Source organism: Carettochelys insculpta, chromosome 5, assembly GCF_033958435.1.
Source record: "Carettochelys insculpta isolate YL-2023 chromosome 5, ASM3395843v1, whole genome shotgun sequence".
NCBI lineage: Eukaryota > Metazoa > Chordata > Testudines > Carettochelyidae > Carettochelys > Carettochelys insculpta.
Window position 1 is genome coordinate 105,626,757 of NC_134141.1, and position 15,886 is coordinate 105,642,642.

The following is a 15,886-nucleotide window of genomic DNA, read 5'->3' on the forward strand; positions in this document are numbered from 1 at the left end:
AGGTTACATGTCGTCTCTGTATAAGCGGGGCCCTATGCAATCACATTGTTCGCATAGGCTAAAGCCCCATCTCTTCTGATTTCAGAACTGACTCTCCAAGTCAGCTTAAGTCTTTTAGTACTTCCACAAGTAATATGGCCTATTTTCTCTCTTTTGTTTCCCTCACAAACTCTGTCATTAGGAGAGAGATCAGTAGGGGAGACAGGGATGAGGCTGACATACTAAGAAGGAAAGTGAGATTTAAAAGAATGAATTTAACACATACTTTATTTTTTTAAGATAGCTTTTCTCAAGTTTAACTTATTTCCCCATTTACTCAATGCAGGATGAAACTTCTTGTAAAATTCATTTTAGAAACAAAAAGTATTTAATTATTTTTCTTCATTTAATTTTAAGATAAGGTTTGCACAGAATCATTTTATAACCATAATGAAGCACTTCTGAATATACTTCATCTTGAGACAGCACCATTTCTTTAGCATTTTGTAGCATTCCACCTAAAGCAATGTACCAAACACCAGCATTCAAAAATCATGATTTGGACCTCCCCAAATCATATTGATTTAAAAATAAGATTCTTTTTTATTGTTTTCTGGTATTTGAGCTTTCCTCCACAACCACAAAGGCTAAAAACTTCCTTTAAAATAAATAAAATTAACACGGAGAATCTAACAACTCTAAGATCTGATGCTTTAAGCAACACATGAAATGTCATGAAATTCATGATAAAATTGTGACACTAGGCAACACTATGTATCAAATAATGCACCTAGCATAACACATACCATGACATGCTTTGTTCCTTAACAATAGGATTAGTAATGCTTAGCCAATGTTGTTATTGTCTGAAAATTGACATCTTATAAAAGATGTATCTTTTATAAAGGTACATTACCATCTTCAGGTGCATGATGCTGACCTTTTGTTGTCTCCTGTTAATGAGCTGTTCTTGATCAGCCTAGCATCCATTAGAGTAAGCATGCACTCTAAGGCTGTACAACTATATTACACAGTAGTGTTTATTATATTATTGACTGTAACAACAGATTATTTTGGGCTCAGCCATCTTTCCTTAGTGGAGTGTGGAAATTTTACCTTTTGACCTCTATGTATGGTCCGAATGCTCATGATACTTTTTAAAGTCACTAATAGTCCTATTTACAACAGCTTCATTAATAAGCACGTTAGGATGGAGAGCTTTGCCACTTAGATGACAGTTGGTAGCATTAGCTGGTCTTTTGTTAACCCACAGGCATCACGGCTTTGAGCAAACTCCCAGCTGCATGGGGGAGGACAGGCCTCGTGTGCTGATGAAAATCCACTTGCGTGCTGCTCTTTGCATGCATGCTTGGGGTTGCTGATCCCTGGATTTAGATCTAAAAGTATTACATATTCATCTGAGATGCCATCTGTATTTGTTCATCTGCTTCCAGAGTATACAGCTGATCTTGATTTAGAGGTGAGTGACATCTTGAAATTCTCTTTTACCAAACAGTTGTTTTAATTTCTTAAGAACTGTCTGGGTCGTAGCCCTCAGAAAAGTTTTTATGAACATGAATATCATAATTTCACTCCAATTTTCTTCTGATACAAATTGGATAGCATTATTTGAGAATAAAAACACAACTTCTTGGAAGCTGTTCTGATACTGGTTGTCCTTCCCATTAACTGGAAATGAAATTTTAGTAGAAAGTTCCAAAGAATGAGTTCTGTGATTTCTTGAACAAATCTAGTGTCAATATGACAGAGGCAATTAACAATCGATAGGCATAATGGCTTCAATTTGCCTCTATGGAAGTCTTTTGCAGGGTAAGTTTGACAAGCATTAAACCTATATATAATCACAGTAGTTGACAGCTAAGATAAAACAGAAAAAATAATTATCAATCCAGTTAGGAAAGATACAGACAAACTGGACATGCTCCAAAGAAGACCAATAAAAATCACACAAGGTTTAGAAAATCCAGCCTGTGAGGAAAGGTTAAAAAACCTGGGCATGTTTATTCATCAGAAAAGAAAATCAATGGGTGACCTGTAAGGGTTGTTATAAAAAAGGACTGTGATCTATGGTTTTCTGTATTCACTGGAGATAGGACAAGAAGTAATGGGCTTAATGTGCAGCAAGGGAGATATAGATTTATTAGGAAAAACTTTCTGATTATAAGGATAGTTAAGATCTTCAACAGGGGAAGGTACTAGAATCCCTATCATTTAGAGGTTTGTAAGAACAGATTTTAAAATGTGGTCAGATCAAGTTCGAAGATGCAATTACAGGCAACTATACTGGATGTGGTGTATTGCAGTTAAATCATGAATAATAAAAGACCAGAAAGAAACCACAGGATATCATACTGTCATAGAATCATAGAACACTAGAACTGGAAGGAAACTCAAGAGGTCATCGAGTCCAGTTCCCTGCCCTCTCAGCAGGACCAAGCACCATCTAGACCATCTCTGATAGATATCTACTTATCCTGTTCTTAAAACTCTCCAGGGATGGAGATTCCACAATCTCCCTTGGTAATTTATTCCAGTGTTTAACCATCCTGACACTTGGGAAGTTTTTCCTAATGTCTAATCTAAACCTCCCTTGCTGCAGTTTAAGCCCACTGCTCCTTCTTCTATCCTCAAGGCCAAGGAGAACAATTTTTCTCCCTCCTCCTTGTAACCCTCTTTTAGGTATTTGAAAACCACTATCATGTCCCCTCTTAGTCTTCCCTTGTCTAAACTAAACAAGCCCAGTTCTTTCAGTCTTCCCTCATAGCTCATGTTCTCTAGACCTTTAATGATTCTTGTTGCTCCTCTCTGGACCTTCTTCAACTTCTCCACATCTCTCTTGGAATATGTTGCCCAGAATTGGACACAGTACTCCAATTGAGGCCTAATCAGTGCAGAATAGAGCAGAAGAATGACCTCTGTTGTCTTTCTCACTATACTCCTGTTAATGCATCCCAGAACCTTGCTTACTTTTTTTGTAACAGCATCACACTATTTACTTACATTTAGTTTGTGGTCCACTATGACCCCTAAATCCCTCTTCACAGTACTCCTTCCTAGACAGTCATTTCCCATTCTATATGTATGAAGCTGATTTTTCCTTCCTAAGTGACGTACTTTGCATTTGTCCTTACTAAACTTCATCCTGTTTACCTCAGATGATTTCTCTAGTTTGTCCAGATCATTTTGAGTTCTGACTCTATCCTCCAAAGCAGCTGTAACCCCCCCCAGCTTCCTATCATCTCAAAACTTAATAAGCATACTCTCTATGCCAATATCTAAATCATTGACGAAGATATTGGATAGAACCATTTCCAAAACAGATCCCTGTGGAACCCCACTTGTTATGTCCTTCCAGCATGATGGCAAACCATTAATAACTACTCTTTGAGAATGGTTATTCAGCCAGTTATGCACCCACCTTGTAGTGGCCCCATCTAAGTTGTATTTGCGTAGTTTATTGATAAGAAGATCATGCAAGACCGTGTCAAATGCCTTACTAAAGTCTAGGTACACCACATCTACCACTTCTCCTTATCCACAAGACTTGTCATCCTGTCAAAAAAGCTACCAGATTGGTCTGGCATGATTTATTCTTTACAAATCCATGCTGGCTGTTACACATCACCTTATTTTCTTCCAGATATTTGCAGATGAATTCCTTAATTATTTGCTCCATTATCTTTCCCGACACAGGAGTTAACCTGACTGATCTGTAGTTTCCTGGGTTGTTCTTTTTTTCCTTTTTATAGACGGGCATTATATTTGCCCTTTTCCAGCTTTCTGAAATCTCTCTCAACTTCCAGGACTTTTGAAAGATTATAGCTAAGGGCTCAGAAACTTTCTCTATCAGCTCCTTAAGTATTCTAGGATGCATCTCATCAGGCCCTGGTGATTTGCAGACATCTAATTTTCTAAGTAATTTTTAACTTGTTATTTTTTATTTGATCCTTTAAACCTACCCCCTTCCCACTAGCATATATTATGTTAGGCATTTCTGCATCGGCCTTCTTGGTGAAGACCAAAACAAAGAAGTCATTAAGCACCTCTGCCATTTCCAAGTTTCCTGATATTGTTTCTCCCTCTTTACTGAGTAGTGGGCCTACTCTGTCCTTGGTCTTCCTCTTGTTTCTAAAATATTTATAGAATGGCTTCTTGTTACCCTTTGGCTGTGTCTACCCTACAAAAATAACTTTGAAGTTGCTTACTTCGAAATACAACTTTGAAGTAAGCTACTTTGAAGTAGAACGTCTACACACATTCTACTTCAAAGTTAAACTTCGAAGTAGGGCACTACTCCATTCCCGGGAATGGACTAAGGACTTCGAAATTGGGCTCCCTACTTTGAAGTTAACTTTGAAGTAAGGGAAAATGGATGTAGACTCTCTGCTGGCTACTTGGATGTAGTGCTCAACTTCAAAGTTAACTTTGATTAAAGTTCACTAACTTCAAAGTTAACTTCGAAGTTAGTTCCTAGTGTAGATGCACGCTTTATGTCCCACAGAAGAGAAGAGCCAGGGCCACTAATAGCATGAAGACCTCTAGAGAAGCGTTTTTTCAAAATTTTGTGAAATGAATGCAAGTTTTGCTTTCACTAAATTTTGAAGGAATGTTACAAAAATATTTATGCATGATACGAAAATGAAAACTGGGTATTTTTTTCAACTTTAATCACTCCCACAATGACTATCAAAATCAGAGTCTGAGGAGCAATCTGATCTTCCATTAGTTATCATATATCCAGTCTGTAGTCTTCTGTGTCTCTGCGAAGCACTATTCCACAAATGAATAGCCTTCTCTGGGTCAAACTTTTTGATGTCTGGGGAATTCAGCTGAATTACCATGAGATCAGTCACACTTTCAGACATTCTTTTAGAATGCAGTTGCATCATGATAAGCTTCATTTGAGTGAAACCACGTTCTGCCTCAGCTGAACTTGCAGGCAATGCTAGGATCAAATCTACCAGCATCAGGATGTTAGGATACTTGTGCAAGTAATCTGAATTCACTGAATCCCATGTCAAACTCCGAATATTCTGAAATCTAAAAAGCATACAAAATAAATTAGAAAATTTGCCATGTATATTTTCTATAATCTATAAACACATTGGCTTCAAACATTTTTAGTTCAATGAGCTTGCACAGTTTCAGTTTCTTTATTACCTGTCATACAGCTCCAATTTCAGCATGCTCCATTCAGTGTCAACCTCATCAACTTTTACATTGGCACCCTCCAGAACTGGTTCATAATGCTTAGTTAGGATGGACACCTCCCTTTCACCAAATTCTGTAGCAAGGTGAGAGAAACCATCTGCATAACTTAAACAAAAACATAAATAATTCGGATTTATTTAGATAATCAGTGCATAGTTTTCCATACCTTGTTTGATCTTTTCTGGCCAAAGTTTAAAACTTCCAATAGTAGTTGCTCTCAAAACATCTTGGCTGGCATCACAAAAACACTCATGTAGCATCCTCACAAGATTGCTTAATACTTTCATTCGTACTGGTGAGATATTTCCATTTCCTACAAGCTGGTGACCATGAAAGTGTGTAACTGTCTCAACTAGGCGCTCCTTTGGACCAGATCTGAAAAATGCAGAATACAAAAGAAATATTAATTTTTTCTTATACTTTAAGTAACATATCAGATGTAATGTTTAAATACACCAACCTTGTTTTATACATTTGGAGTGTTTCCAGTGTTGACTGCATGGTTGAAAATATATCTGCAATGGAAGAGTTACGATCCTGAGTAACACGGGATAGAATGTTGAGGACGTTAATGATATCCAGCAAGAAGTGAGAGAACTTGACAACCTCCATTTTCAGAAGGAGCTTTAGAAGGCCTTTCGCTTTCTGGTGATGTTGAGCACTTGTATCTGCTTGCAACTGGAAATTTAATACACCTCAATGAAAATGGTGACAAACAAGCAGCCATTTTTATTTTGTTAAGTTACGTTCAATTTTAAAGCACTTACCTTACTCATATGTAGGAGAATTGCAGGGTAACACTTAAGTAGGATCTGGAGAGCTGTCTGTAAGCGAGAAAGCCATCGGGAGCCGCCAATTCGAGAGGGAATTGCTGGACGTAGCTTAAGAGTTTCATATGTGGATTTGAGATTGGTCTTATTTAGAGGTGAGTTATGATAAAAGTAATATATATTTTGCAAGAGACCAATCAGAGTTGTGTATAGCTGGATGCTTTTCAATGCTTCCTTATAAGCCAGTTCAAGTCGATGAGCAAAACAATGCACAGACTGCACACAAGGCTGAATTTCCTTCAGCAGTTGAGCTACCCCATTGTTTTCTCCTACCATGACATCTGCACCGTCACTCCCAAACCCAACTAGTTTTCTTGCCCAGTCTTGACTTGAAAGATTGAGCTGAAGATTTATTTGCAAAGATTTCACAATAGCATTCTTTATAGTTGAAGCATCAGATTTATCAACTGATTGTACTCCAACAATCTGGCAGTGGACTTTTCCTTCATAGGCAAAACGTACATATACAACTGCAGCTCCTTTGATTGCTTTGTCTGCGACACCATCACTAATGAGGGAGAAGAACTTACATTTTTCAAGTTTTTCTTTCAAGGCTCTACGTTCTACTTCAGCAATATAATGTATAAATGTTCTTGCTGATTTGCCATTTCGAAACATAGAACCAACATCCACTCCTTTCATGTCATCCAGTTTGCACATCCAGTCAATGTCTGTGAAAGGACGTCCACATTTGGCTATAGCATGGCATGTTCTAAAAATATTTTCTATTCTTCCTAAAGTTACTTTGCTCATGCTCTTTAACATCTGCTCAGTAGAAGCTTGGTTTCCTGTGGCATTGTTGGCAGCTTCCATGCAACTAGCCCAGGCATGAGCTTCACTGCTCTGGTGTATATTTATAAATTCAAGCTTAAAGATGTCAGTCCCAGAGCAAAAATTATGTATGTTTTCCCCCAAGTTCACATTATGCTTGCGACACAAGTCACAGAACATGATTCCTTTTTTACCATCATACTTTAGCCAGGGGTATTTTGTTAGCCATGTTTTCAGAAACTGGCGATTCCCCCTTGCTTGATGTTCAAAAAATTGTTTTTCTTTTTCTTCATCATTGACTTTGCTCTTGTTAGGAGGTATATTCTTGCCTTTAAAATGCTTCAATGCTTTTATGGCTATAATTAAAAAAAATCATCATTTGGAGTTTGATTGCCATTTGAACTCATACACTCTCAAACTTTAAGTCTGGATGGAACCATCATGATAATCTAATTCGATTCATGCACAGAAACTGACCTACCTACTACTGTAATAGTTCCCTAACTTTTGACTACATCACTAAAGTCTTCAAATTTTGATTTAAAGACTTAAATTTACAGAGAACCCACCATTTTCTGTAGTTCAAACCTGTAAATTACCCATGCACCAGGCTGCAGAGAAAGGCAACAAACAAAAATTCCCACAGGGTGTCTGCCAATCTGACTGGAGAGGAAATTCCTTCTTAACTCCTGATATCACGAAGTGTTATACCCTGACTGTGTGGGTAAGACCCACCAGCCAGGGAAAGAATTATCTGTTTAACTTAGAGCATTTCCAACCTAATGTTCCATGTCTATCCATTGGAGATATTTGCTAATAGCAACCAAAGGTGGGCTATATGTCACTGTATACAATTTAATCATATCAGCTACTTCATACATTTATCAAGCTCAGCTCTTGAAATAAGTTAGATTTTTTGCCCTCATTACTCCCCCTGAAAGGCTGTTCCAGAATTTTGCTTCTCTAATGGTTGGAAATATTTGTCTAATTTCAAGCCTAAACTTATTGTTGGCCAGATTTTATCCATTTGTCCTTGCACCAGGATCTTGTGCTCTATCTGAATAATTCCTTTCCCTTCCTGGTATTTATCCTCTAATGTATTTATAAAGAGCAATCATGTCTCCCCTCTGCCTTCATTTTGTTAGGCTAAGTCAGCCATGTTCTGTAAGTCTCCTCTTGTAAGATAGGTAATCCATTCTTTTCTTCATTCCTGTAGCTCTTCTTTACAACTGTTCCAATTTGAATTCATCATCCTTAAAAATAGGAGGCCAGACTTGCACACACTATTTCAGATGACATTTCACCAATGCTTTGCATAACTGTAATAAAAATTCACTCTCTCTATTAGAAATACCTCACCTAATGCATCCTAGGACTACATTGTCTTTTTTTCATTGTCGTATCATATTGGGAGCTCATAGTCATCCTGAGGTTGACAAATAGACCTTTCTACTCCTGTCACTTTTCACTGATACGTGCCCAGCTTGCCACAGAAATTCTTGCTGTGAATGTATTGGTGCTCAAGCTGGCACTGTGCACTACTAAATTTCATTACATTTCTATACTCCAGGTTTCAAGATTGTCCAAATCTCCCTGTATGATATTCTTGTCCTTCTCCATACTGGCAATACCTCCCAGCTCTGTGTCAACCACAGATTTTTATTCATGCACTCCTACTCTTTGTGCCAGTCACTTACAGAAATGTTCAAAAAGATTGGTTTGCAGACTAAGCTGTAAGAAACTCTGTTAGTATCCTTCTTCCAGCCTGATAGCTAACCTCCCACCATGACCCACTATAGTTTTCCCTTTAACCGGTTCCTTATCTAGCTTTAGAGTCTTGCGCTAATCCCATCTTCTTCAATTTAACTAATACATTCATGCAAGAGAAAGAGGTGGAATAAGAAGCATCTCTTCTATCCTTTGGGCCTGGACTCCTAAGAATAATCTTGTGCTAAGTGCTCATTTATACTCCAACGTAAAGCAGGTGGTTCATACAGAGTTTTGGCCCAACCTAGGTTCCTTGCTGGCTGCTAGAGCATTTGCTTCTTGTATAGGGCAGTAGAAATCACTATTCCCAGGAAACAAAGAAGAGGAAATGTGACCTAAGAAGGAGTCTTTAAGGCACGTCTGTGAGAACTACTCCCGGGATGATGAAGCTTGTACATCACACATTACTCTTAGCTGTGCGTAAATTCACAATATAGCCAATGAAATTTCCTTTTCTAGACATTTATTCCTCTCTTCATAGATATGCATGAGGTAATGACTTGCCCGAAATGACTACTCTTTTAAGATGTATGTAGCAACTGGTTCATAGAGGCAGTCGCAGGTAGGACTTGGGACAGACATCCTGAAATTTACAGTGGCTCCCCATTGAACAAAGAGTGAAGCACTGGGGTGATGACTTCATGTCAACATATGTATTACCTCATGCCTATGGCAATGTGCACCCTCAAGGCAAATGAAGAGAACAGTATTTACATTCACGTAATTGCAGGTGATGCAATTGTTTTTATTCTTTCACAGTGTATGCCAGAGGGAGAGAGGGTGACAAGGAAGTTTCTTGAACCCTATCCTACACCTTCCTTAAGAAAAGGGAAAATCTGGTCCATTGTGTATTAGAGTACTTCAGAGATTTTCTTTAAGACCCATACTGTTCTGAAAATATATTCTTCCCACTGAGTTCTAATTGTAAATATTAAAAACATTTTATTGCTATATACACACATTTAACTCTTCTTATAATTTAAATCAATTTCCATTATCAACGATTATTCTACAGAGCTGTTGCTACGTTTGCTATCATACTTGGTTTCTTACCTCCTTTGTCCCTTTCAACTGATGATTTTAGTATGAAGATGAGGGGGTTTTTTCCCTTTTTTTTTTTTTAAGCTGTTCAAATCCTGCTCCTGGAGCCTTTGTGGCAAAAATGTACTCAATGCTATGGAGCCAGCTGTGCTCTACAGCCAGAGACACCTAAGAACATCATGAAGAGAGAAGCTTCCCCTTCAGAGGCATCTGCTGATTGATTTTGCCCTGCCCAACTCCTGCATATACCCAGAGAATAGAGACCATGAATCTATTTCTCCATGGGACTGTATATATGAAATGGCATCATTAACCAGAAGAGATACACAGCTTTCAGGAAATAAATGGGTGCAGTTCTCCCTGTGAATTTCACCTACCTACAAAATGCTAACCTTTCTGATTCATGTATAAGGCCTCCTCCCTTTGGAAGTCTGCTTCATGGAAGATTTTGCACCTCATTACTTACAACTAGGTATGGGTCTTCTGTTATTATTTGCATTATTTTGGCCTGCTGATCCTTACTATTGATAGGTAGCTCACTTATAAAGGACTACAATGCTCTTTACTGGCAGTACCCATGCAAGGATGTGGCCAAAAAAGATAACATCATTTATGTCATCAAACATCCAGATGGATCCCAAAACACTTTATAACTTCAGTAACTGTGTCAGGTTCATCATTCGTGCATGTGTGTGTGTGCACTCACGAACACCCCTTTGGGACAAGAAATGAGGTAATTGTAGTCTCTGGAGTGACACAGGTAAATATGGTACACAAAATATTACTTAAACTAGAATTTGCTAATGACATCAAGGGACACTTTTTGCAAACTTTTGACACAGTTCTAAGTGACTTTCTTATAAGCAAATGGAAATATGATCTTGATAAAACACTAGAAAATGGATACACAACCAGCTGAAAGTCCGCACTCAATGAGCAGTTGTCAGTGGTTTACTGTTCAACTGGGAGAGTGTATATATTGGGATTCTGCAGAAGTAAGTTCTAGGTTTGGTACTATTCAATATTTCCATTGATGACTTGGATAATGGAGGAGAGCACACCTATGATACCAAGTTGGGAGGGACTGCACGCACTTTGAAAGACAGAATTAAAATTCAAAATGAATTGGTCTGAGTCAGGCTCACTGATGGGGTGGGGGAGAGGGGGAGGAGAATGACAAAGAGGACAGTTGCCCCCCGGGGCCTGGCAATTCAAAGGGAGCTGGGGTTTCTGGCTGCTGCTGCTGCAGAATCCCAGGGCCTTTAAATTGTCACCACAGCCCCATTCAGTACACTTCAGATCACGGAAGAGCTGGGAGGAGCTTGGTTCAGGTGGCACTGTGGTCTGGCTGCCTCTGGTCCTCTCCTTCCATACCCCTTCCTGAAGCATGGAGCCAGGAACCTGCCCAGAGAACTGGTGAGGCTGTTTGCTCACCTGCTCTCAGTTCAACAAGATGAAATTCATTAGAAGACAAAACCAAAATCAGATGTACTACAAAATAGGGAATAACTGTAGATGTACTGCTGAAAAGGATTTTGGGATTATAGTGAACCACAAATTGAATATGAGTTGTTAATATGCTGCAGCTACAAAGAAGGCAAATATGATTGTAGATGTATTAACTAGAGTATTTTATGTAAAACACTGGAGGTTATTTTCCCACTCTACTCAACACTTTTGAGACTCTGGCTGGAGTACAGTGTCCCAATCTAGGCACCAAAATTTGGGAAATATATGGACAAACTGGTAAGAGTCCAGAGGAGAACAACAAACATCAGAAAAGTTCAGAAAACCTGATTTATAAGGAAAGGTTAAAATATGGCAATGTTGCCTTGAAAAAAGAAACAGAGTTGTAGCTGTGTTAGTCTGTATTCTAACAAAACAAAACAGCAGAGATGTAGCACTTTAAAGACTAACAAATGTCTTATTCAGTGATGAGCTTTCGTGGGACAGACCCGCTTTCTTGAAAAAAGAAGATTGAGGAGGGAGCTGATATGGTTTTTCAATTTGTTAAGGGCTTTTATACAGAGGACAGTGAGCAGTAGTTCCCCATGTCCACTGAAAGCAGGGCAAGAAATTATGGGCTTAATCTACAGTATCAATTATTAGGAAAAGCTTTCTAACCACATCAACCACATCATCAAGGGCTCATGCACCTGCACATCCACTAATGTAATATGTACCAGCAATGCCCCTCTGCCATGTACACTGAACATACCAGACAGTCTCTGTGCCAGAGGATGAATGAACATAAATCAGAATCAGGAACACTACAAAAAAAACGTATTTCAAAGTACAACTTCGAAGTTGAGCATCTAAACATACCCTAGTTGGAAGTTAAACTTCCAAGTAGGGCACTACTGCATTCCCAGGAATGGAGTAAGTTAACTTCGAAGTAAGAGAAAATGTGTGTAGACTCTCTGTTGGCTACTTCGAAGTAGTGCCTAATTTCGAAGTTAACTTTGAAGTTAGTTCCTAGCACAGACACAGCCATATAACCCTATAAGGAAACACTTTAAACTCCCTGGACATTCAATAACAGATATAAAAGTACCATTCTTCTACAAAAGAATTTTATCACAAGATTACAGAGGAAGACATCTGAATTGGAATTAATTTGCAAATACGACACATTTAAATTAGGCCTTAACAGAGATCTCAACTATCTTACGCATTACAAGGTCAATTTTCCCACCTTTGATATTCGCAGGAATGGCACACATCCTGCTTAACTTAATTCATTTCATCTACTGGTCCTACTAACTCCTTTTTCCCCTTTTTCCTTCCCCACTCACTCCCCATTACATAAACCCTTGATTCTAATTGTTCGCTACAATAATCTGAAGACATCGGTCTTACCCCTGAATGCTCATGATCGAATAAGCTTGTTAGTCTTTAAGGTGCTACAGAACTGCTTGTTATTTTTGAAGCTGCAGACTAACATGCCTATCCCTCTGTAACTAAATGGGAGTTACCTCTAGAATAAGCTTCCAAGGAAGGTTTTGGAGTTCCTATCTTTGGAAACTCTTAAAGAGAAATTAGACAAACATATCAGGGATGGTGTAGGTTTAGTTAGTCTTTCCAAAACACAAGGGGGCAGGATGTAATGAGTATCAGAGGGGTAACCGTGTTAGTCTGTATCTGTGAAAACAATGAGAAGTCTTGTGGCACCTTATGGACTAACGGAGACTTTGGAGCGTAAGCTTTCATGGGCAAAGACCCACTTTGTCAGATGCAGTGTCATAATGATGTAATAAGTTCTTGAAGTCCCTTCCAGCCCTACATTCTATGTTTCTGTGATATGTTAGCAAAAATCCTATAGGATTTTCACCCATCACAAGTAGCCAAGTTGTAGGTCTCATCAGGAAGGCAGTACTTCCTTTCACACATAGCACACAAAGATGGGAGGTTTGACCAGTACTGACTCAGAGGAAGAGAGACACTTCATGAATCCATCACCACTTCTTGAAGTACACATTTTGTTTCATGTCTCCAGACAAGTAACTAGTCTGACTGATTCACACTCCTTTCATTATGCAGTCCAACACATTGGCAGCTTGAGGTAGTATGGCTATAAATCCTGCCCCAGCTCCTTATTCCCAACAGAAGTTATACTGTCTGTTTACAAGTGTAGTATTAGACTATCATGTGTAGAATAAGCAACATTAGATGAATGGCTAAGAGCTAAGGACTATGGGACAGATCCTCAGTTGCTGTAAACTGTCATAGCTGCTTCAAGGTCACTGCACCTATAACAATACACACCAGTTGAAGATACGTCTCAGGTATCTTAATTTCATACTAAAGTTGTTAGCTTTGAAGACACAGAAAATAAATGTAAAAATTATATAGAATATGTAGAACTGTTTAAACAAGCTATTTTCCAAAGTCAATGTATTTATTGATGTATGTAGCAACTTTAAGTATTAACATGTTTCAGCAAGTACTGAATCCAGATATCATATACAAATGTAACAAATCTGTCATTTTGACTAAATTAGGCATGTTAGAACAATAAAATAAGAATAGAAAGTAAAATAAAAATATTTATTTAAAAGGATATACAAAATATTCAGTAAAAGGTAAGAGAATTTTTGGTATGTGTGCCCAATGAATAAGGCAAACCATTTTAAAAAGGCAAGCAATAAGTATGGAAGAAGTAAAGATTAATTGCAGTGCCTGAATGATGAGAGAGAACAATCATGAGACAAACTCTGCAAATACAAAGATCAATTTTTTAAAAAACTGTTAATTATTGATTATAGATTTTGAACTTAAGTTGTAATCTTAGAAGTAAACAATTCATTTGCCCAAATAGAAGGATATCACAGGAATGATGGAGACGACAAATTATATGAGGAGCAAATCATGAAGCACTAAGAAGATCCTTGCAACAATTAAGATAAGAATTATCAGTCCTGGCTGAAAAATAGCAAAAATGTTTAATGAAATTCCTCTCCTCCCCTTTTTCATTTGATACCAAGTTTCAATAATTTCTGGATATATTCAACATCAGAGTCAATGGAATTTCAGTAGCATGCAAATGATAGAAGTAATTGTGTGTGCGCACACATGGGTGCATATATATGTGTGTGCAGTGAGGGGCATGGGTTCTTCCTATACCAGGCTGAAGAGTATTTTAAAACCTAAACAGATTCATATAATATATTTGTCGGCACAAACACATTTATGTATGTGAGGCTCCTTGGGATTCTTCTAGATATAAGGTATTTTATAAAAGTAATTGTACACAAGCTGTGTAGACAGATTTTTGAAATATTAAATAAATGAAAGACATGATTTTGTAACAGACCGAACAGGACAGGTAAATAATAAATAAAAATAAAAAGAAGTACCAGATTTTCTACTTTTGAAAGAAAGAAAAAGAAAGAAAAATTGCCCATAGAAAAATCAATACTTGTTATAGAGGTCTGATTAACTATCTGTTTAAACAAACTACAGCTCCAGCTCATATTTAACATCAAATTGCAAAAAAATAGGTTTACTGTTTTAAAAGTGCTGGGAAATAGGTATAAATCTGAATCTCTTTATAGAAGATATTTAAAACCATGGGCCAAGATCTGAATTCCTTGCTCAGGCAAGCCTCCCACTGAAGGACACTTTCACTAGAATTAAAAGAAATCTTAATTTTAATTATTTCATACCAAATGATGCAAAAAATTAAACTGATTACAGACTCACAGCAGCTGCAGTTTCTGATGCATATAATTATAAGAACATGGTGGTCAATGGGGCTATGTATACACTACAGATCTATATCTTATTTTGAAATAACACAGACACATATACAATGCATTTTGAAATAGCACCCAGCCAGTTCAAAATAGTATTTCTGGACACACAGCACTATTGCAAAATAGTGACGCTGGGTGTCATTATGGCTTATTTTGAAATAGCGCTATGATGTGTCTTATAGCGCCTATTTCCAAATGAGTGTTCCTCCTCCTCCAGTGAGATTTACTGATTTTGAAACAATGCACCTGCTATTTCAAATTTATTCTGAAATAGCATGTGTGCAGTGTAGAAGTTAGCAAATTTATTTTGAAATAACAGTTGTTATTTTGAAATAACTCTATAGTGTAGACATGCACTGATGGTCCTATATTTGGTAAACACTGAAATAATGAGGCCTGGGATATAGTCTTATTCCAGATAATTGGTCATGATTGATTAGAGAAATAACCTTCAATAACCTGTACATGCCCTGAATACCAGCAGGCAGCTCAGGTCTAAGTTGTCTATATTTGACGGTGTCTAATGATAATGCTGATTTGGGGATTTAGAATAGAGAAGTAAATAAAAACTTGATTCATGGTTGTTTGAGTTGAATGGCTAGCTTTACCAATTGGACTGATATAGTTATTAAAGGTCATGATTGTGAAGAAATGGTAGGATCTGATTACAAACATGCTTTTGCATATCAGTAGAAGAAAAGAATGGGACAGAATGTGTTTTACTTAGTCTAGAAATGCAAAGCAGGTGAATTCAAAATAGGGCAAGTTTAGTATAATATTAATAAGTTCCATAAAACAAAGATACATTTTCTGGAAATTAATCTAATCATAAAGTGCTGCTGAAGGAAAGGAGAGGAGATCAGATCAGAGAAACAAGTGGACAGTTCAATTTTGGTAACAAGATAGACTACACCCAAAGAGACTATTGGAGAGAAGGAAGAAAAATTTTCCCAAGTAATTAGTGGATCAATTTTTGACTTGTCATGGGTCTTCTATTACAAAACAGGGACA

General features: G+C 37.6%; 2 protein-coding genes across 2 annotated transcripts in view; both read right to left on the minus strand.

The window, feature by feature from the left end:
• LOC142013814 (sperm flagellar protein 2-like) overlaps window positions 1-15,886 on the minus strand; it is a 113,703-nt gene that overhangs the window by 55,395 nt on the left and 42,422 nt on the right. The gene's annotated exons all lie outside the window — the stretch shown is intronic.
• LOC142013812 (zinc finger protein 862-like) lies at window positions 4,651-7,651 on the minus strand. Its single transcript, XM_074995669.1, has 5 exons — window positions 5,979-7,651; window positions 5,672-5,889; window positions 5,378-5,586; window positions 5,161-5,284; window positions 4,651-5,040 (listed from the first exon to the last, which is right to left on the minus strand). Exons 1-5 carry the CDS (start codon window positions 6,990-6,992, stop codon window positions 4,665-4,667), a joined length of 1,941 nt encoding a protein of 646 aa, XP_074851770.1. The 5' UTR covers window positions 6,993-7,651; the 3' UTR covers window positions 4,651-4,664.

Excerpts from the sequence above, each read along its gene's own strand:
- LOC142013812 (XM_074995669.1), bottom strand. The coding sequence starts at position 6,992 with ATGTTCTGTGACTTGTGTCGCAAGCATAATGTGAACTTGGGGGAAAAC. Across the intron at positions 5,587-5,671 it reads CTCCAAATGTATAAAACAAG|ATCTGGTCCAAAGGAGCGCC; the intron begins GTTGGTGTATTT and ends TGCATTTTTCAG. Across the intron at positions 5,285-5,377 it reads GCCAGAAAAGATCAAACAAG|AATTTGGTGAAAGGGAGGTG; the intron begins GTATGGAAAACT and ends ACCTTGCTACAG.